The 22,987-nt window shown below is 38.7% G+C and overlaps 1 protein-coding gene across 1 annotated transcript in view; it reads right to left on the bottom strand.

Annotated features, from left to right (window-relative positions):
• Positions 1-707: 707 nt before the first annotated feature.
• Positions 708-22,987, bottom strand: part of ABCB5 (ATP binding cassette subfamily B member 5) — a 107,875-nt gene continuing 85,595 nt past the window's right edge. The window contains 5 exon segments of the mRNA XM_028166952.2: positions 708-905; positions 2,573-2,719; positions 8,120-8,326; positions 10,130-10,330; positions 13,440-13,596. Coding sequence (XP_028022753.2) covers positions 708-905; positions 2,573-2,719; positions 8,120-8,326; positions 10,130-10,330; positions 13,440-13,596 — 910 coding nt within the window.

The following is a 22,987-nucleotide window of genomic DNA, read 5'->3' as shown; positions in this document are numbered from 1 at the left end:
CCAAACCGAAAGCTTGGAATAATGGAATCTTCAGAATGGACCATGTAAGGCATTTCACTTACTGAAGTGGAAGATAACTACCTAATTCTGCCAGAAATTTTACATTGTAATTCTCCCTATCCCCCTGACAAAGGAATAGAATGGAATTTTGGGAAACAGTGGATATCCACTGAAAGAAGCATTGAGAGATATTATGAGAGAACGTCCTATGGTCTGGAGTAAAGGACTACCTAAAAGTACTCTAATTTGCTACAAAATTTGGGAAGTTCCAAATTAAAATCATTCTCCCTGCAATGCCACAGGCCCAACTACATCTTACTCCCTCTTTGCTAAAATCTTTTAATTTAGTTGACTGGGTAATTTTTCCCTCTGGGAATATATTCCCAATTTTATAGCGGAAGTTGAAAGGAAAATATTCACTTTGCAGCAAATTGCTTTATAAGCAAATGTGCTTTTTCTAAAGTGAGGGATACAGGGATTATCTCACTTAAATGAATTTAGTAATTTTTGTTTCCTTTTAAAAATCTGAAGGGAAGATGGTGTGTAAACAGAACATGTCTGTACTTGAATAGCATGATTCTATTGATACATGCAATAAAGGAGATCAAAGCATGCCAAATAATTACTAAGTAATTCCTAATTCCTACTAATTACTAATTATTCTTTGCATTACACAAAGATCAAAATATGTGTTAACTCCAACAGCTTCACTGCACTGACTGTGCATTTACTAATTTAAAATATATGTCTCAATTTCTCAGGAGCTCTTGATGAGCTCCTTGTTCCTTTATTTTTCCATTGTGCAGAACCACTATCAAATCTGCATTCTGTATCGTGGAGAGTCTGTGAGCTACCACTAGGCACGTCCTCCCCTTACTGGCCTTATCAAGGGCATGCTGAACCACCTGGAAGAGAGAAGAACCTGTGATTGCTACCTTGGGTTAAATGCTAATAAACTTGCACAAGTCTAATTAATTAAGGTAATCTAATAACATTCATTGTGTATTTGCTTATCTCCAAGGAAACTACCCTACTTTGTGAAATACCCTACTCAATAGAAATCTAGAAATAGTAATTATAGACACATTAAGTAAGAATTTTAATTGGAAGAGCTTTCATGACAATGAATAAAAATTTGATGGTTATTTATGTGTAAGTAAGTGGTTCCAAAGTCAAAGCCGGAAAGTAGTATTTCCATACCCAAGTGGAATTGTCTAATTTACTTACTTCATTTCTTCTCACAGATTTTTTTTTTATTTGTTTGTGTTGGTTTTTTTCTTCTTTTTTTTTAGTATTTAGTTGTAAAACTGTCCTGGCTAAAACAGCATCTCAGCTACAATGAGGTTATAATGCTGTATAAGAGAAATGAGGGAATTCCCTGGCGGTCCAGTGGTTAGGACTCTGCGATTCCACTGCAGGGGGCATGGGTTCAGTCCCTGGTTGGGGAACTAAGATCCTGCATGCCATGAAGCACGGCCAAAAACAAAACAACAACAACAAAAAAGAAATGAAAGTGGAGGGTGAAAACCAATATTGGCTGAGTATATAAAATATTCCAATGATGGATATTTCATTTAAATCCTTTCAGTAACTCTGTGAGGATTATTTTCATTTCCCTGATGAGTAAACCAAGATTTGAAAAGTCCAGGTCCCTTGACCTAGGTCACACTGCTAGTAACTGATGAATCCAGGATTATAGCCCAAATATGTCTGGTTCCAAAAGTCCCATTTTTTTCTTTCATAACACACTGGCTCCTTGGAAATCAAGAATGATAATCATCTACAAATAGCAATTGTGTGGTGATTAATCACATGGGATCTTAGGTCAGACACCGTCTATTAAAATTTAGGGAAGTTTCTTAACTTTTCTAAGCCTTAGTATGCTGATCTGTAAAATGAGCATAAAATAAGCTAATTCATCAAGTTGTTGTGAGGATTGAGATAGTAGTATATAATAAGCACTTGATAAATATGAAAGATTATAATTCATTCAACCAACATTCATTTAACAAATAAGAACATGCTATATGCAAGAACTATTAGGGGACAAGGACATAGTAAAATTAAACATCTGAAGGACCTTGCAGTGTCGGTTTATTGTTACATGTCGGTTTGCCCCCTTGTTTCCTTCTCAAACAGAGCTAATAGTCTATAGAAGGTAAAGTAACTAGCAGGCTCCGACATTGCAGTGTAGATCACTCTTTTATATATGTAGATTGCCTTATTATTTTGTTTGGTATCATTAAAATAATAATAAAACAGGAAAGTAATTTTCATTGGGCTTTTTCCTTGAGTGGAGAAACATTTCAAGAATTGGGTCCCTTTTGATAATGAGACCAATTCAAACGAGAAAACCCTTCTAAAACATGAGATGCCCTGTGTCCCAACTCTCTCCCACCTCCCCACCAGCCTCTAACCTTTTTATAAAGGCCAAAACCTTAATTAACAACTGGTGACCCTCTGACTACAATTCTCTCCAGGCCTTTCTTCCCCAAACTGACCTTGATTTCTTCCACAATACTCCACTCTCATGTTTAATATTACATTCTGAGATGAAAGAAGAGGATGTTACCTTTTCACTCTCATTATCAAGGGCTGAAGTGGCCTCATCCAACAATAAAATTTTTGGTTTTCGGAGAAGAGCCCTTGCAATAGCTAGTCTTTGTTTCTGGCCGCCAGAAAGCTGTGTTCCTTTCAGTCCAACTTGTGTGCTGTATTTCTATTACAGGAACATGCAATTAAGAAAGCAAGGCTTGGTTATTTAAATTAACATGGCAACTGTGGGCAAGAGCCATCTAAATATTTCAAATTTTGCTACTCTCTAAAATTTGTGTCCCAACAAGTACTAAAATCTATTCTTGGGCTTTGTTGCAAATAAATGCTAAACCAGCAGTAAACACTACCATCTCATTTACATATCTAATCTGATCACAAACAGTAGACCTTTGCCATTGTGCTTCTACAAAGGAATTGTTCAAGTTAAAGCATAAGAAAAAAAATTATTAGGGAAAAAAGTTCCCAGTAAGCACAAATCTTTCCCCATTAAGTTAAATTGTCTTCTGTTTTCAGATCAAAATGATTTAAAGTATCATTTTAAAGGAAATCATTGGGTTCCTTAACTTTGACTTTCACCAGCCCTCTATGGGCACATCTCTCCAGATGCCATGATGCCCTTCTCAGAGGTGCAGGTATCATCCTAGCAGTAAGTTAGGCTGACATCTTGAGACAGTCCATTCACCTTTTCAGGCCATGATAGTGACATTTAGCACTTCACAATGTTTCTACACTCTCCTACATACTAATGACCCCTTTTTCAGTATTATCCTCCATGGAAGGGTAAAGGAAGTTTTTCACTTATCCTGCAGCCATCCTAAATCACAATGGATCAGCAAGCAGGCTCCCACTTGCTTTCTAGATTGTCCTGTTAACTCTGCTTCCCTCCAAGGTTTCACACTGCTTTCTAGTAGCGCTTGCCAGTTGTCTGAGAAATACATGCCATTGGTACCCAGACAAGGATGTGTGGATGGATGAGCTCCACTGGGAAAGTGACTCCAAGTGTACAGCCTTCTAAAGGTGGATCCTGTAGCAGCATTATAGAAAAGATGCAGCACATGACTGATGTGCTATTTATCTTAGTGCCCTGGAGAAGCCTGATTCAATTGCTTTCCCTCCATACCTGGCTGCCTTCAGGAGGTGCCTTTCCAGCAGAGTGGGTTTTGAGAGAGCCTATGATATAACTTTATAACAAATATGTCTGCTTCATCTCAAAGTTCATTTTTCAACTTAAAATGCTCAGTTGCTTACTTTATATCAAACAATGGGTATCTGAATTACTAACGCCCAGTAAAAGCATCTTTTCTGAAGTGAATGCTCTATGAAGAAAACAGACTTTAGCTAGCTCCTCTGCGATTTTATCTGGGACTGCCAGCACGCTGGGTCTCTTCCTCCTAAAATGCATTTTATTAAAATTGGAATCATAGGCCTACAGATAATCAGGTAAAACTCTGTAGTTCCTTTCCACACACTGCAAAGTTCCCATCTAATTAGAGAATTCAATCTTAAGCCAAAAATTGAGAGAGGATTGGGTGGGGATGATAATGGGCTTGTAGCTCTTTCTGCCAGTCCAGCTTAAATTGTATGTGGATTCCTCTATTATAGCTGAAGAAGATACAATACTAGCTTAGAAATCACTTTGCATCTCTTGGCCTTCTCGGGTTGCAGGGAGATGTAAGTCTCAAGAATGAATTGGTTGAAAATACAGTTCAGATGTTTTTGCCCATCATTAGGCAGAACAGATTATAAATGTGACTATACACGTTGTCTCAATAGCAACCATTTTCAGGCACTTAAACTGAAGGTTTTTGTTTTTTTGTTTGTTTTTAATGAAGAACTATAGGATTTAATTCTTTCCTGTTTAAACCGAAAATCTAAATTTTCTGGCAAACACTGAGATAGTGAGTGCCCTGAAATCACCTGTTTTATGAGACACTCAAGGGGCAATGGCTGTTCAGTGTGAACCTGGGTCTAAATACCAGTTGGACCCTGGAGGGAACATCAGAAAGAGTCTAATCCTAAACCAACTGCATTCTGGAGATTCCCTGCAGGCCCTGGAAAGGAGTTTCAGGGTGGTTCCAGCGGCAGACATGATGTGGCTTGACTGAGAGCTGCCACCGTGTGAAATTGTGGCCACTAGGGGACATCTACATCTGTTGTGTTTCTCCGAGGATCCTCAAGACCAAGTCAGTGTTATGTCAACTCGTCTTCCAGGCTGATATTTCCAAATGCCTGCAGGTCATCTCCATGGCACATACCATAGATGTGTTACCCTTAGCACGCTCTGAGTTGACACTCTGCTATTCACCCTCCTGCCTTGATCTGCCAGATAGGTCCATAATCCTTTATCTGAAACCCACAGGGCTATATTTGTTTAAGAATTCTATTTTTTTTTTTTTACTTTAGAAGAAAATATACTGTAAATTGTACATACTATATATTATTTATATTTAATATGTGATATATATTATTTAACACCCCCAGAAAGGGCTGGGTAGCAACCAGTAATCAAATATATGAATATTTCTGTAGAAATATTTGACAATTCATTCTAAGTAGGACAAATAAAGATTTCATAAATCCTCACATCATTTTGGCCACCCAACAAATTGACATCAAACACGTGGTCTTTGTGTGTGGAGGGGAGAGGAGGGCATGGAGTTTAAGAACTTTTGGAAATTGGAACTGGAGGAAAGAAAATGTGGACCTGAATTTCTCTCATCTAGACTGTTGTAATGTACCAGGACTTGCCCCTTTCATGCAGTCTATGCCATTGCCACAGAGACCTCAGAGCCTCTTGAATGAGCAAACAAAAGGCTGAGCTTCAAATGCAATTATTTTCTTTAAAAATTTGATCATGTCATTTCTCTGCCTAAAAATGTCTAGCGGTTTCCTATTTCCAAACTTAGCCTGGTAAATCAGAACCTTCGCATTTAGTCCATGTGCATATTTTGTTTGGCTTCTTCTTCTCAATTCCCCAGTTTATGCTTTATGCTCAGAATTTTAAATTTATTTTCCCCCAAATACCTAAAACCCTTTCACATATATGTGTTTCTTCATGAGCTTATTCTGTCTCCTAAGAATGGTGTTGTCCCCTCTCTGCCTAGTGAAATACTCATTCTTCAAAACCCAGTTCAAAGCAACATCCTCTGTGTGGTTTTCTCTGAGCTCCAGTGACACCATCAAGAACATGAAGGCCAAGATTGAGGATAAAGAAGGCATCCCCCCTGATCAGCAGAGGCTCATCTTTGCAGGCAAACAGCTGGAAGACGGCCGCACTCTTTCTGATTACAGCATCCAGAAAGAGTCGACCCTGCACCTGGTCCTCCGTCTGAGGGGTGGCTGTTAATTATTGTCTTGCATTCATAATGCCCAATGATGGCATCACTCTGCACTCTAGCCATTTGCCCCAATTTAAGATTAGAAGTTACCAGTTTTAGTAATAGCTGAACCTGTTCAAAATGTTAATAAAGGTTTTGTTGCATGGTTAAAAAAAAAAAGGACACTTTGTCATTCCTTCTTCTGTACTCTCACCATATGCTCTGTGTGTTTTTATTCCAGCAAGCTGCCCAGTGTATTATGTACTTTCTTGCTCACTTTCTACAGACAACCTTAAGCTAAGTCCTGACAATCCACTTTTATGATATCTTTTACACCCTTTTCCTTGTTTTACTTCACTTTATAATTATTAATTCAGGCCTTCATAACTTAACCCTGGAAATAGCTCCTAAGTGATCTCCCAAATTCCCTATCTTCTCTTCACTCCAAATGGTCATTTTCATTGCTGCTAGACTAGTAGTTCCACTGTCCTATTCCAGAATGATATTTTGGCACCAGATTTCTCTATGGTTGTATACATTTTAGGGGTAACAGTGATATGAAGGTAAACTAAAGTTAAAAACACTGAGAAACAAGCTATTCTTTCTTTTGGAAATAACATCATCTTGATTCTCAAAGTTTATTGTAAAAAGCACACTGAATCTCTGCAGTATGTAGTTTTGGGTAAATCTGAGAAATAGTACAATGAAAAGAATGAAAGATAATAAGCAATTTAAGGACAAAAGTCAAATGGTGCAAATATAAAATGGATAGCATTTTACCATATATTAATTAAAGAAAAAAACCAATCAGGAGTATGTGGATAATAATCTGACCCTGAATCAATAATGCAGTGAATGCCTTAGTAAAAAAAGGGAAAGACATAGGGTCACAATATTGATAAAAATATGTCACTCCTTCTATTATAGGTAGTAATGAAGAACCTCACTGGAGTTAGGGAAATTGTATTAATGGCCCATTTATAGTTAGAGGCATCAATTAGTGTGGACAGGAGATGGTGAGGGAAGATCTAGTAGTATAAAAGAGAGTATGGTGACCAGAATCCTCCCCCAAAGAACAGGGCACTAGATTAGTTGTTTCATATAATGCTTACTAAACTTTGGCATTTCCTTTTAAAGTGAGCTAGAAAATCACATTATAAAAATTGTTTCCAATCAAAAGTAGGTATCTATATTTCTATTTTATCTATGTAGGTTTAAACAGATATTGCAAGAACTTTAAGCTGCAATTACAGTGTCTCTATGCACTACTTCTGGATTTGTATCAATGCTTGCTATGCTAAAGGCTTCTCTACAGTTAGCCAAGATTTTTAACTTTTCTGAGATTTTGTGTCAGCCATCACAGCCGATACAGAGAGGTGACAAAAATGGCAGGCATTTACTTAACACTTTAGTGGGAAAAGGAGGCCCTAAACAAGTCAATAAGCACCAGGGTAATTTTAGACTGTGATGAGCGCCCTGAAGACTATGTGATAGGCTATAAGTGCTGGGGGGTGGGGGGACTCTTTCAAATAAGGTGGCCAAGGAAGGCCTCTGCAAGAGTGACATCTGAAAGATCTTGAAAGTTAAGGAGCTGGCTCTTCAAAGAGCCAGAGGAAGGGAGGCCCCAGCTGAAGAAATTGCAAATGTAAATGTCCTGTGGTAGGGAAGAACTTGGCCAATTGATGAGACAGAAAGAAGCCAGTGTTGCTGGAGCAGAGGGAGCACGTGATGAGCAAGGAGCTGGAGAGGCAAGCAGGGCCAGATCATAGAAGGCCTTGCCAGCCGCATGAGGAGTTTTGACTTCATTCTTCGTGCAAAGGGATGCCATTAGGAGGCTTTAAGCAGGGAGGGGTATGATTTACTTTATGTTTTTAAAAGATCCTTCCAGTTGCTGTGAGGAAGAATTATAAAGGGGCAAGACTGGAAGCAGGAAAATAGATTAAGAGGCTACTAAGGTTGTCCAGAGGGGGATGATGGTGGTGTAGACATGGCAGAGTATAAATGCATAGAAGGTGTAGAATCAAAATATGAAAATTAATTCAGTGAATATTAATACAGTTTGGTCTTGGAAAAAATAGTCACACAAAAATCTCAAATTTTGCTTTTTATATCTAACTTTACATTAGATGCTAGCAATAACTAAATTGTATAATCCATGGAGCACATAAAAATAACCACTTAGGCCCAATAAAATACTTGGGCTTACCTGACAGCTTTGTAGTTCAAGATTTCAGACATTTTCTTACCTCAGGGAGACTCTCAATAAAAGAGTGGATATTCGCTGCATTTGCTACTTCTTTTATCTCATTCAATGGCACGACACGGCTGTTATCACCATAGGCAATGTTCTCAGCAATGCTACAGTTGAATAGCACAGGCTCTTGAGAAACGATTGCTATTTGGGAACGCAGCCACTGTACGTTCAATTCCTTTGCATCCACACCATCAAAGAGCTGCCAAAAGCAGAACGGAAAATGGTATGTGAAGATCCAACAACTGTATCATGTTACGGTTCACTGTATGCAAACATATACAAATCATAACAAGAAGGTTAGGAATTCAAGCTGTTTCATAGTATAATGTTACCCAAGGAAGATTCATAAATCATATGTTGTATAGAAGCAGACAGCATGTAACTGACTAAAGTACCGACTCCTAAACTTACTTGACATTTCTAAGAATGGCTATATATTCTAGAGACCTGCTCAGAGTCTAGAATAACGTCTGGTGCTCTGTACTGAAGTCAGATGAAAAAATACCAACCTCCACTGCAACAGGACCCCACTTTATTAAAGCCTGGTGAGAGAGTAGGTGCAGACTGATACAGTAGTCCACATGTAGAATTAAGTCATTTTGTACAAAGCCATGTTTATTCACGTATAACAAAATTCAAGTGACATTTGATAAGCATACCTATTATGTGATGGGGACTCTTCAGACACTGGGGAAACAGTCATAAATAAGACAAAGCTCTTACCCTCCTGTAGCTTATATTCTGGTGGAGAGAGGCAGGCAATGAGCACACAAACAACTCAATAACATCAGAAAAAGAAAGTGTCATGAAGACAAGATAATGGGATAGAGGGTGACTAAGGGTGTGGTGAGGATTTGGGAAGCGGGCGAGTGGATGCATTATATTCTATCTAAGGAAGTAGCATTTAGACTGAGACATGAATGATGAGAAGACATTGGCAAAGAATTAGAGTAAGAACATTCGAAGCAGGGGAATAGCAAGAACAAAGGTCCACAGTGTGTTTAAAGGACATAAAGAAGCCAGTGAGACTGACACACAGTGCACAACGAGGTAGGAGGGATAGGAGAGGAGTTTGGAGAGAGAGGCAGGGGGCAGATCATGAACGACCTTGATTTGATGGTATGGACTCTGGTTTATTTTAACTGTGGTGGGAACTCATTGGAGAGTTTAAAGGAGGGAGCGTGCTATGCTATGTGCAAATAGGTGAATGTCGCCTGATTTTCATACTCATTGTTAACTCATTGTTTTCTCTGGTAACAAGGCAGCCATTTTGGACTGTTCCATTTTGCAAAGAGTCTTTGAGATTTTGTGATGGGGAAAAGACTGTAAATTGCAGCAGAAGGATGACTAACGTAACAGTTTTTGACTTTTATGGGCTTATGGTTTTTTGTGGGGGTAGGAGAAGGCAGAACAGGAAATTGTCTTTGTGTGTGTGTAATTTGGTGGTGGTTATGGGGAGAGAATAATTGAAAATCTGAATACAAGTTAAAGTAAGAAAAGTGCCAGGTGAGAAAACAGTCCTTGGAGTTCAAAGGAGGGAGAGGTTGCATTTTTTTGAGATCAGGATGCAGAACTTAATGGAGCTGATTCAAAGAAGCTCTAATCATGCCTAAGGTTTTGAGAGTTGGGAGGTGGAGATGGCCAGAGTGAATAGCAGGAAGCCTGAACCAGGGAGGCAGAACAGAGTGACAAGAGAGCCCAGATGTTGATATTACACCCATCTTCCAACACCTGTATTCTAAGAGAATTCCATGGCTTATAAGATCAAAATTTCTGCTCTATAATGGTTGAAGAATCTTTGGAGCTTTGATCTTAGCCTCAAAGTCCTATCCATCATTTCTGTTATTGGTTTGCTTATCCTCTTAGTTAAGGCATAGAGATCTTTTTTTTAACTACTGCACTGTTTGCCCTCCCCAAATCAGCGAGGATGCTTAAGCCCAAGGGAATGTTTAAGAATAGCCCTACTAACCCCCAGATAAGTTGTATTTGAATTCAGTCTTACCACTTGCCCTTTCACTGGGTCATAAAATCTCTGCAGAAGTTGGACAGAAGTGCTTTTCCCACAGCCACTGCTCCCAACAAATGCTACTACAGTCTTCCCTTTCTCAATGCTGAGGGATAAACTGTGAAGGATTAGAACATCTGGGCGGCATGGATAGAAGAAAGAGACTTCTCGGAACTCTATATTCCCTTCACATATGTCCTGTGAAAGAGAGTTGGCAGTGTTTAGAGGATGACTTAGAAAGGCTGTAACAAATTATAGCACATTGGCTGAGTGCTTTCTGAAAATTGTGCATGTTTCCACAACCATTTTAATTTTATTATTTTAAAAATAAATTTGTTTATTTATTTATTTTTGGTTGCATTGGGTCTTTGTTGCTGCACGGGCTTTCTCTAGTTGCAGCGAGGGGGGGCTGCTCTTCGTTGCGGTGTGCAGGCTTCTCATTGTGGTGGCTTCTCTTGTTGCGGGCCCTAGAGTGCGCGGGCTTCAGTAGTTGTGGCACATGGACTCAGTAGTTGTGGCTCGCGGGGGTCTAGAGCACAGGCTCAGTAGTTGCTGCGCACGGGCTTAGTTGCTCTGCGGCATCTGGGATCTTCCCGGACCAGGGCTCGAACCCGTGTCTCCTCCATTGGCAGGCGGGTTCTTAACCACTGCACCACCAGGGAAGTCCAACCATTTTAGTTTTAAACATCGTATTCCTCTCTATAGAGTTGCTGACTGCACATTTGTTTCTGTCACTTCTGTTGAGATTTTTATATCTGTAGTTCTTGTCTTCACTACTGGACTTCACCAAGTTCCTAAAATCACTAGTTTCCTTTGGCTTCAGTACCCAGTCACAGTGCGATCTGTAAATTAGCTGTTTGACCAGCTGCTCTAAATAAATACATTTTAAAAAAATTAGTTTGTGGGCTTCCCTGGTGGCGCAGTGGTTGAGAATCTGCCTGCCAATGCAGGGGACATGGGTTCGAGCCCTGGTCTGGGAAGATCCCACATGCCACGGAGCAACAAGGCCCGTGAGCCACAACTACTGAGCCTGCGCGTCTGGAGCCTGTGCTCCGCAACAAGAGAGGCTGCGACAGTGAGAGGCCCATGCACCGCGATGAAGAGTGGCCCCCACTTGCCGCAACTAGAGAAAGCCCTCGCACAGAAACGACGACCCAACACAGCCAAAAATAAATAAATAAATAAATAAAATTAAAAACAACAACAACAACAACAAAACCCATCTGTATTATTCAGGAGTTAACAAAAAAAAAATTAGTTTGTGCTTTATAGACATTTATTGCTTAATTCAGCTTAGCTGGGGTCCTCATCAACTGTACATATAAATGTTATTTTTGTAGGTTGGACCATGTTTTACAGTTAATATACATTATATTTTGAATTCAGATTTATTGTTAATTGATCATTTTTTGGCAGTGACACTTGCCTAAAAGTTTATCTTTCTCTCTATGCTTCAATCTCTTTAGTGGTTGGTAATTTGTAAACCAATACTTACGTACACCAGGGATGTTTATAAAAGACTTTCCAGAATGATCACTAAATGATGATTAACTTTCCATTTATATATTTGGTTCATAAGATTTTAGGTTCTTTTGAACTTCATGTTTGCCCTCAATCAACTGCATTTTAAGTAGTCAGGTTTAATAGTCATGCTCAGCATATTCCAAGCCCAGTATATAGGTAGGAGGCGGGGGTAGGTGGAGGGGAGGAGTACCAAAAAATGTTTGACAATGAAATTATTCTGTTGTCAAAGGAAAGAAATGTTAACATGTGGTTAAGAGGTCTAGAATTAGAAAAAAATACCTGGAAGGACATATGCCAAAATATTAAGTTTAGTAGTAGCTTATTTTTAGTTTATTCAATGCTTTCTGTTTTGCCCACTACAACACATGAATATTATTTGTGAAAAAAAAAGTTTTTAAAAAAACCTCAGGATACTGCAGAATAATGAGAGTGCAATTATTTCTGTGTATGCTCTGGTGCCTTTTGGAAAGGCATAGAGAGATGTTCTAGATTTCTAGACTTAATACGTTTAAAAATGTATTCCTACTATTTTAAACATTTTGTTATGGAATATTTCAAACATCTATAAAAGTAGAGAGAATAATATGTAACAGACTGCTATATGCCTATCTGCCAGCTTCAATAATTATCAATATTTGCCAATTTTGTTTTACCGGACTTTAATTTTTTTAAAGCATAGGGACTGATATTTAGAAGTATTCATACATTAAATAAAATAAAGATTAAATAACAATTTTGTAGTCTTTATAAGGAACATTTCCACATTCTATGTCTTGTATACAGTTCTAGGAGGACATTTATCAATGAGATGCTCAATTCCTCTATTGTAATGTTTAGAAAGAAATGAGTAGTAATATTATTATATATCTAAATCCTAAGATTAAAAAAGTTTCCTACATACTTTACTTTCCAAAAGACAAGTATAAAATCTTATTTTGACAATAATGTATTTTAGAGTATTCTGAGAATTTCATGATCTTTTTGTTTCTAACAACCAGCATACCTTTTAAGAATTATGAAGTTCTAGTGATAATGTACTATTTTAAGCTATAATACATATAAATCTACTGTTAAAATTCTAGAGGGAAATACTTTTAAATGAAAATTTTCTTTTAAGTATATACCTAATAGCTATTCTTTTAAATTTAAAATGTCTAGAAAAATTGAATATATGTTTAATGTATAAGACTACTATTGAGAGGCTAATTTTGAAATTATACAATCTTCCTATTACTTCCCTTTTAATATTCACAGTCTTTTAGGGTTTGTGACTAAATATGTGCATGTGTTTTAATATTTAATAATTTAATAAATATAGTTCCCTTTTTCTCTCTTTTGTTTGCAGATATATTTCCCACGAAAAATGGCATCTGAAGTAGCAGGGCACTATTTACTTTGCATATGTTATCAGAGGAAAAAAATGAATAAATCCTAATGCAAATCTTTATCCAAGACTAAAACTTTTGCAGTCTAAGTAAAATCAAATATATAAATCAATCATTTGTTCCAGAATATTCTCATGGCATCAGGCAAATAAATAACTAGAAACACATATTTTTAAATATAAAATCTGTACATTTTAGTAATAGAGGTGAAAATTTGATTAAGACAAGACCCCCTTTCTCCCTTTGTAGCCATAACAATTATTTATACAAGCTTTTAATTCTTTATAGCACTCTCTTTTGCAGTTATCAGATAATGCCTTCATTTAAGTCTCTATTTAGAGAGGATGCATATAGACAATTAATAATAAGTGGACATTTAAAATCAGAGTTGTGCTTACAGGTTTTTTCCGTTCTTGACTATAGCTGTCTATAGTTGGTTTCTTTTCCAACAAAGCAAACAGATGTGCAGCCCCAGATTTGGCTCTCGAATATTCAGGTGCCAAAACAAGTGTTTCTCCAATGGCCATAGCTCCATATGCAATTGCAGTAAAAACTCTATCAAAATATAAAGTATATGAATCTCAGTTAGGTCTGTTTTCAAACAAGAGCTGTAAAAGTGAAGGAAAAATCAGGCACTGGAATATAATCTTTTGGCCCAGACAATACCATTAATGCTGAAGGCCCAACAATGATATCTCTTTTGTAATTTTCAACCACATAGTGATCATCCCTTGCCTTGTACACCAAAATAACCTTTGGAGCTCAGGTAATCTTAAAAATTTCTTTTCCAATTAGAAAGATAGCTCAAAGGCTCTAACTAATGAATATAAAACTTCTTAGCCTCCTTGATATAAGGCTCATTTGCTTGGAGATTTAACAGAGAATTCAACTAACAATAAGAAGAATGAGTCACCAGTAGTGAGATCTGAATTTACACAGTAGATATGAATGTTTTTTTTTTTTTTTGCATATAATGTAGTTAGAACAGATAACTGATGTCAGATGATTGGTTATCTGTCTGAAGTGCTACATGATTTAAAGAGAGCAAAGCATGGAGATTGTACTTTGTTAAGGTCCTCAAAACAATATCTGACTAAAATATACCTTAGCCAGGCTGGAAGAAGAGCTTTGATCTTTGGTCTGCTATAGATTATGATCTCAGTCTTAAAATATGTTAATTATAAAATGGTAAGTATGCAAATGGTGTTTGGAAGCACACAGATTGTTCACAGAAATGTGGCGTATCATGTGGCCATGGTTAAATATTTTCCTCTCATTTTCTTTTTCATTTTAGCCATGAAAACATATTACTAGAATGAAAAATAATGCATTTCAGTGGCAGAGTTAAAGGTACAATTCCGTTTCATTGGCAATATTTAAACATTAGGCAGTAAAAAGACATCACAGAACCCAGTTGTTTGTTTGCTGTGCTGGATCACAGCAAGGTAAACACGCTGGTCTCCTTGTGAATTTCTCCAGCGATAGGACCTACTAAGGGGTGGATTTTGATGCAATCTCTTCAGTGACACAGACCTCAGATCTTGAATCTTGTTGTCTTTACAAAGGTCAAACACAGTATAAAATATACAAACAACCAGTTTACTGGGATGTGAGACGCTAAAATTTTGTAGCCACTAGTTCTGTGATGTCAAGGCATTTTTAGTACTAATATTTACTAAAATTATGTAGAGCTCAAAATGCCATTCAAAATACTTAATACTCAGCTATAAATATCAGAAGTGGTTATTGAATTTAGGTTACACATCAGAGGTTTTTTTTTGTTTTGTTTTTTTTAATGCAAGGAAAAAAAACCAGGCTGAATCAGACTCCAGCCTCAGTCTGATCCAAGAGTCAGCAGGTAAGATGGGAAGAGAATTGGATTATGAGTCAGGAGACCTGGATTCTAGTCCCACAGGGATGGAGGCTTCTCAGAACAACTAAGAAAATACCATTTTCCTCTGATTTGAGATGTGCCAAAATATTTACCTGTTCTAAAATTTGCGTCATTAAAAGTCAATTTAATCATTTGGCATAAATGTACAAAGGCTAATGTCTTTGTTAGGTCTCCCATAAAATGAAATTTACTGAGAAGGGTAGAAGGGAGAACTTGCTTCTGTGAGAGGTAAATGATCCAAAGGATGCACAATAGAGCAAGAAGAAAAGTTTTAGTAGAGAAGGGAGAGTACCAACTAAAAGCCCTGATGCTGTCTTTATTGTGTATATGTTGAGGGGAGGCTAAGTGGGATGGCGGTTGACATTGATGAGGATTACATTGAGGAACCTAACTTTGTGGTGATGGGACTATCTGGGGGTTGAGTCAGGGACATTAATCTCCTTTATACTTTTTCCGCAGGTGGGTTCTGTATAAAGAGGCCAAAGCTGGTCTGCTATAGAATCTGTCCTAACCTAGTCTGGCCCAATTAGCTAGAGTGAACTAAGTTGCATTTCACTTCCACTTAAAAAGTATTTATTGCACAATAACCAGTGCTCTAACTCCATGAGAGAGTTAAACCAGATCCTTCAAATTGGTCCAGCCTCCTTGAGGCATCTGAACCAAGAGCTTACTCCAGAGAAATGTTCAGGCCGACTTCCCATGCCAGTGTTGGTCTTGGGAATTTCACCCATTTGGGATATACAAAGAGGAATGATTTGCTATAATGATGAATGTTTTAAAGTCACTAATAACACATTTGTCAAAGTATTAATCTATCATAAATGCTTATATAGCCCCTTCATGCCCAAATAAGATTACAAGAAACATTCCACCGTTCAGAAATGATTTTCATGTTGGAATAATTCTTGAACCATAAATATGTAAAGCAGGAATTCAAAAACCTAAAATTTAACTTCTATAACTTTCTTAATTTAAATTGTCCATGGAAGAAGAAATCTTATCTACAGTTTATCCTTGTATGGATTTACACTGAGTTTATACTGCTTTACTGAATTTATAGCAAAAACCTCCAGGTTGGAGGCTTCCCTGGTGGCACAGTGGTTGAGAATCTGCTTGTCAATGCAGGGGACACGGGTTCGAGCCCTGGTCTGGGAAGATCCCACATGCCGCGGAGCAACTAGGCCCGTGAGCCACAACTACTGAGCCTGCGCGTCTGGAGCCTGTGCTCCGCAACAAGAGAGGCTGTGACAGTGAGAGGCCCGCGCACCGCGATGAAGAGTGGCCCCCACTTGCCGCAACTAGAGAAAGCCCTCACTCAGAAACGAAGACCCGGGCTTCCCTGGTGGCGCAGTGGTTGAGAATCTGCCTGCTAATGCAGGGGACACGGGTTCGAGCCCTGGTCTGGGAAGATCCCACATGCCACGGAGCAGCTGGGCCCGTGAGCCACAGCTACTGAGCCTGCGCGTCTGGAGCCTGTGCCCCGCAGCAGGAGGGGCCGCGATAGTGAAAGGCCCGCGCACCGCGATGAAGAGCGGTCCCCGCGCCGCGATGAAGAGTGGCCCCCACTTGCCGTAACCAGAGAAAGCCCTCGCACGAACCGAAGACCCAACACAGCCAAAAATAAATAAATAAATAAATAAAGTAGCTATAAAATTAAAAAAAAAAAAAAAAAAAAAGAAACGAAGACCCAACACAGCCAAAAAAACCTAAATAAATAAATAAATTAATTAAAAAACAAAACAAAACAAAAAAACCCTCCAGGTTGGCTGGGGTTGAGGAAAGAGAATATTGAGCAGGAAGAGGTCTGGAGACGGTTTTCACGTGCTAGGCTTCTTCTTTCCTAGTTTTATGGATTCTTCATGGGTTCATGGGGCCGTTGTCACTGCACCCTCGCTACAGTGATCCTTCCAAGCATTTTCAAGCAATGGGGAAATCCCCTTGCCCATCATTGCTGCTGAGATAGAATTAGAATTTTGAAAGGATCTTTTGGCTGGGAACAACGTAAAAAAGCATAGAAATGAACAATCCTAATTTTAATACAATTGATCCAAATAGAAATACCCAGCATAGTTACTGGTTCAGGTCTATTTGTCTCCCCTTAACCCTGCTCCCATATCCAGTTTGTATACCTTTGGTGACTTATTCTAAGAGGAAGTATACTGGGCAGTTCAGAGACTAGACTCTGAAGCCAGATCACTGGGACTACATCCAAACTCCATCATTTATTTGCTAGTTCTGTGACCCTGTGCATGTTCTTTGTGCTTCTGCTTCCTTACTGACAATTGGAGATAACAAGACTATCTACATCTTATGGGGTTGTTGTGAGAATTAAATACATTAATAATATAAAGTGTTTAGTATAGTGCTCATTAAGTGTTTAAGTTATTGTTATTCCTCTCATAGAACTGAAAGTTAATGGGACACTTTCTGTTGGAAAGTAAGTTCTCACATTTCTATGGATGTAGATTAGCATAGCAGGTCAAACCACAACTTCTGAAGTCCCCACTCAGTAAGTTTCTTTTTTTTGATTGGAAGATAGAGTATCTTTCCTCACAGGGGTGGCCATTACAATTATTCCCATACTCATACTATTTTTCCCCTAACATCCATATAACAGTACAAAGATCCTTTTCTTTTCACCATAAATCCCTTTCTCAACAGAAGGGAGAGAGAAAATATACAACTTATATTTATTTGGTACTTTGGGTTTTATAGAATGTTTTCGTATACATGATACCATTTGATCACCTAGGAGTAAGGCACACACATCACTTTTTAGTAAATAAGGAGACTCTTTATCTCAGAGAAATAAGCAATTTGCCCAGAATCACATAGCTATGAAACTGTAGGACTGGAACTTGAACCTCCTTGTTTACTGTTTTCCCTTACACAGTGCTCCTTCTAGTGGAGAGCTGACCAGAACTGTCTCTCCCTGCATGTTGGGGTTTGTTACCACTTGTTTCCTATTTTAGAATCTTCAGAGGACCCTAGATAGCAAATCCCCCTTGATTTGTCTCCTTTAGATCCCTTCAATGGTTGATCCCTCTATCTGGTCTCCTTATCTTTTCCTCCTATCCTCTGGATAATCTCTGGGGAGGAGCCTGGCAGAAGCTGGGTGGCTGCCATGGCAATGAACACTGAAAGAAGACTTTCCTGTTTTCCTTGTTTTGGCTAACTAAGGTTGTTTCCCTAATTATGTTAACACAGTTCCATGGCTGCCTGGCCTACCAGAGCAAAGATGATGGTGGAGACCTAGCTTGCTTTCTATCCCTTTTTATTCCAAGCTGTTAACCTACTATTAATAGTCACTGAAAACCCACCTATTGTTCTTTTGGCCAATAACCACATTAAGTATTCAAAGTTCAATATGATTTTCTGTCAAGAACTGCATCTGGATTTTTGGAGGACTAGGCCACAACACATAAGCTGATTGGCTCTCTGCTTATCAGGCTGCTTTCAAAGCTGTGGCTTTTATAATTACTGTACTGAAGGCTGTCATGCCTTGATTCTTTCTTACCCATCTGCTCTACTTAGCTTCCTGCTAATATGCATAGCAAAGAAGGAAGAAACAGAAAGAGGAAAGTTCTGACGTGGGAGTATGGAGAATAACAGAAACCTCTGCTGGGCACTAATGGTTCCTGGACTATATTGCAAAAGGCAAGTTAGGTAGAAACTAACCTAAAGGCACTAAAATTCAGACGGGAGAAAATAAACGTATGTTGTACCTCTCAAAGTCTGTACATTTATACTGAAGTAAATCCAAAGTGTTGCCAGGGCTAACAGAAGCAGAAGGGGAGATTTTTACTACACGTATGTGTATGAGAACGTAAGTAAGAGATTTTCTGAATGCCTATGCATTGGCTGCAAGGCAGTAGAGGGAAAATGTTATCACCTTTAAAAAAATGCTCATTTCAGAGAAACTTCTACAATAATAGAGATGGATGGAGACAGTTTCTACCATAAGAAATGTATGTTGCCTATTTTTTTAGAAGAAGAAGCTAAGGTTGATAGTAGCCTTGCTGATAAAGTAACATTATGAGCACACCAAGGGATTCTGCTGTTAAAACTCCCTTTGTGCATCTCCTTCTATAAGGCACACTGTCATTTCTGAAAGAGAGACAGCTTATCCATCCTGGTAGCTATAAATCATGAAAATACATTCACATTTTATAGAGCGAATAAAGCATCTTTATTTTATACAATAAACTAAAATATGACTTCCCCAATTTTACAATAATTCTAGAAAAGTTTCTGGTAATGGCCAAAAGAAAACCCTGAGGTTTCAAGTAGCTATGGAGAGCAGCCTGGAATTCAGTCCCTATGCTCATATTTCTTAAAGAGTGATCTTCAGATTCTGTGCCTCAGAACAGTCTGGGATGTTTGGTAAAACGTAGTTTCCTGGCCCTACACCAGATCTACAGATCTCTGGGTTAGATCTGTAGGGTGAGCTCCAGGTATCTGCATTTTTAACCAGCTCTTCGATTGATGAGTTGGGAAACCATTTATTTAGAGAATGGCACAAAGTTCTTTTTATGTAAGGAGGGTTCTAGTAGGAGAGAGTTTTCTTTGTAAAATCTTCCATTCAATTAGCTGATTAGATAGAAAGCTGTCTGTATCCTTAGATTCTGGAAGGCACAGAGTCCTTTAGGCCAGGTGTAGTTTAGTGTGTCTAAAGGGACACTTGTGACATGTTTATGGTAGTTGGGGACCACTTTGGGTCTCTAAGAAAACTGAAGATTTTGCTATTGAAGACAAATCTCATCTGTTCACATTTTGCACAGCCCCATACCCATATTTCCCAGAGCCTCTCTTCTTTGTCCATACGATAAAAGTATGGGTATCCTTACTTTGTTTGTAGTCTGGTTGAATGAAACTCAAATCAAAAATGATACTCATGGTCCAAGCTCAGATAGCTCCTTGTTTCTTCCTTCCCTCAGGGCACTAGGAAATACCAGTGTGATTACTGTTCATTAATTGTTGCTCTCATGTTAATAGTACTACATGTGTTCTGACAGCTAAAATTCTTACGTCTCCAGAAATGACCCTTTTCAATGAATTTAATGAAAAAAAAATTCAGGAAGTATGGTAGTCCAGTAGGAGGAGGAATTTTTGTATGGGGGCCTTTTGATTCTTCTATATTTTTTTAGGGTCATAAACTAATACTAAGCAAGTTACTTGTTCCATTTATGGTAAGAATCAGCCCAGCTCTGGATATTTAAACGTTTGGAAAACTACACAAGAATTGAAAAAAAACAATAATTTTATAGAAAGATTCTATGAAAGTTTGTCACAGAATTAGTAATAATAATAATAATTAATAATAATAAATGTCAACTAAGCAAAGCCCCTAGCATCTTGAGTCATGAACTTGAATCTGTGCTCTGCCACTTGCTGATTAACTGACTTTGGGCAAGTTAGGTAACTTCCTTGAGTGTTAATTTTCCCCATCTGTAAAATGCGAATCATAGTATTTCACAGGGTAGTGGAGAAGATTAAGCAGAAAATTTATTACAAATCCTTAATACTAAGTAAGGACTCAATCAAGTTTGTTGTTATAGTGATTATCATATGAAACAGAATGGTTGGCAGCCTTGAGAGGCCCCATTCAAGAAATGTCCTGCCTGATGTCATTTGCAGGCATGATAGTGATTGCATGATTTTGAAGTTGTATCATTCTTTAACTAAGAAAATTCTTTGCTTAGTTTTAATCTAAACAAATCTCAGTATGGAGAAGTAGACTCCCAGCTACAAACATTCTACTTTTCTATAAATGGCTGTCTTTGACTTACACCCAGTCCTTATGCCAAAGCACTTGGATGTAGAAGGGAAGAAAAAGAGAAGAATCTGTAAAAAACAGGAGTGATGTGGAACAGTTGAATCTGGGAATACATTTCCAGGAATGACTGGACTGCTTAATTATGCACCGCTCCAAATCTCTCCCTTTATGTTTGGTTTAGTCATTTATTCAGTGAATTTTTATTGTGTGCCTATGATGTTCCAAGCTCTTGTTTTTGGCTCTAGGGAAACATCAGTGACCAAAACAGGCTAAGCTCTGCTCTGACTGAACTTACAGTCTATGTACTCAATAAATCTGGAAACAAAAAAGATAATTTCACATAGTGGTAAGTGCTATACACGAACTAAACCATGGTAATGGGATAGAGAGTGATGAGGAGAAGGGCTAAGAGGACAACTTTGAGCCATCAGCAAAAGTCCCTCTGAGGAGTGGACTTAGGAGCAGAGGCTTGGATGGTGAGAAAGAGGCAGCCCAGTAAAGAACTGAATGATTATTCCAGACAGAGGAAAAAGCAAGTGCAAAAACACTAAGAAGAGAGTTCCAGGGACAGAAATGCAAGTAGGGGGCTGATGTGCAGATCACAAAAAAAGATAATGGTAGATGAGGTTGGAAAGGAAGGCAGAGGTCCAAATGTGTAGAGCTTTCAGGTCAGAGTAAGGAATTTGGTTTTATTCAAATTTCAATGGGAATTCATTACAGTATTTTAGTAAATTGATGGAATTGGATTTGTGTTTTAGAAGATCAACCTAGCTACTGTGTGGAGAATGGATTACAGGGAAGCAAGAGAGTGAGCACAGGGACATCAGTGAGCAGGTAGTTAAAGTGGTCCAGTCAAGACAGGCAAAGAGGTAAAAAGGAAGGTAACATGGGTAGAGATGGTAAGAAGTATTTTGGAGTTACAGCTGTTAAGACTTGGTGCTGTATGTGGTGGGTGAAGGTAAGAGAAGCAATAAGGTTGACTCTTAGATTTTTGGGCCGAGCAACTGCATAGATAGTGGTGCTGTTTATTAAGACGGAGAAGTCTTGGAAAAGAGACACTTTGGGAAGGAAAAACTTCAAATTCTGTTTTGGACACATTAAGATATGATTAGACACCTAAATGGAGATGTCCAGTAGGTAGTTGGATAAGCATGTGGTATTTAGGAGTGGGGTCAGAGTTGGAAATACACAGAAGGGAGTCATCAGGATACAGGTAATATTTAAAAAACCATCAGATTGGATGAAATTACCAATTAGAGTGTGTGGATGAAAAGCACTGAGAGCCCTAAAGCCCCCCAACACGTGGAGGCCCAGCAGAAAATCAGGAAATAGAGGAGGAGGGGCCAATAACAAAGGAGAAAAAGCCTAGAGAAGAAAATGTTTCAGGAAGGAGAGTATAAAATGCTGCTGAGAGGTCAAGTTAAATGAGATGGGAAAACCAGACACCAGGGGCTTCCCTGATGGTGCAGTGGTTGAGAATCTGCCTGCCAATGCAGGAGACACGGGTTCGAGCCCTGGTCTGGGAAGATCCCACATGCCGCGGAGCGACTAGGCCTGTGAGCCACAATTGCTGAGCCTGCGCGTCTGGAGCCTGTGCTCTGCAGCAAGAGAGGCCGCGAGAGTGACAGGCCCGCGCATCGCGATGAAGAGTGGCCCCCACTTGCCGCAACTAGAGAAAGCCCTCGCACAGAAACGAAGACCCAACACAGCCATAAATAAATAAATAAATAAATAAAATTTAAAAAAATACCAAAAACCGGACACTGGATGGGTCTATACGTGGGCAAGATGGAGGTCAGTGGTGACCTTGATGATGAGTCTTTCCAGTGGAATGGTGGGAATCAAGGCTTGACCGGAATGAGTTTAGGAGAGGTCGGAGATGAAAAGGTGTAGATAACAAGAATAGGCAATTCTAGAATTTGTTTGGCTGCAAAGGAGAACAGAGACATTGAAAGTAGGCAGAAGGGGACTTAAGATCATGGGAGAGATTTCTTTCTTTTTTTTATGACAGATGATTATAAAGCAAAGAGATAGTAGTGACAGAAACTGATGTGAAGAGATGATTGCAGGAACCTATTGCAGACAAGGACCTTAGTTCTTCCATGGAGATGGCAGGCATGGTGGATCAGTGGTACCCTAGTGAGTTTGGTGATGGGAAAATGAGGTGGTTCTCTCTTGATTGCTTTGTTACACTATCTTCAAGTAAATCCACTAGAAAGTAACTGGGATTATAATTGCTTTTATAAATGAAAATTCTTCTGTGAGAATTGATAAAA

The sequence above is a fragment of the Balaenoptera acutorostrata genome, chromosome 7 (genome assembly GCF_949987535.1).
Source record: "Balaenoptera acutorostrata chromosome 7, mBalAcu1.1, whole genome shotgun sequence".
NCBI lineage: Eukaryota > Metazoa > Chordata > Mammalia > Artiodactyla > Balaenopteridae > Balaenoptera > Balaenoptera acutorostrata.
This window is presented reverse-complemented; position numbering and strand designations above follow the sequence as displayed.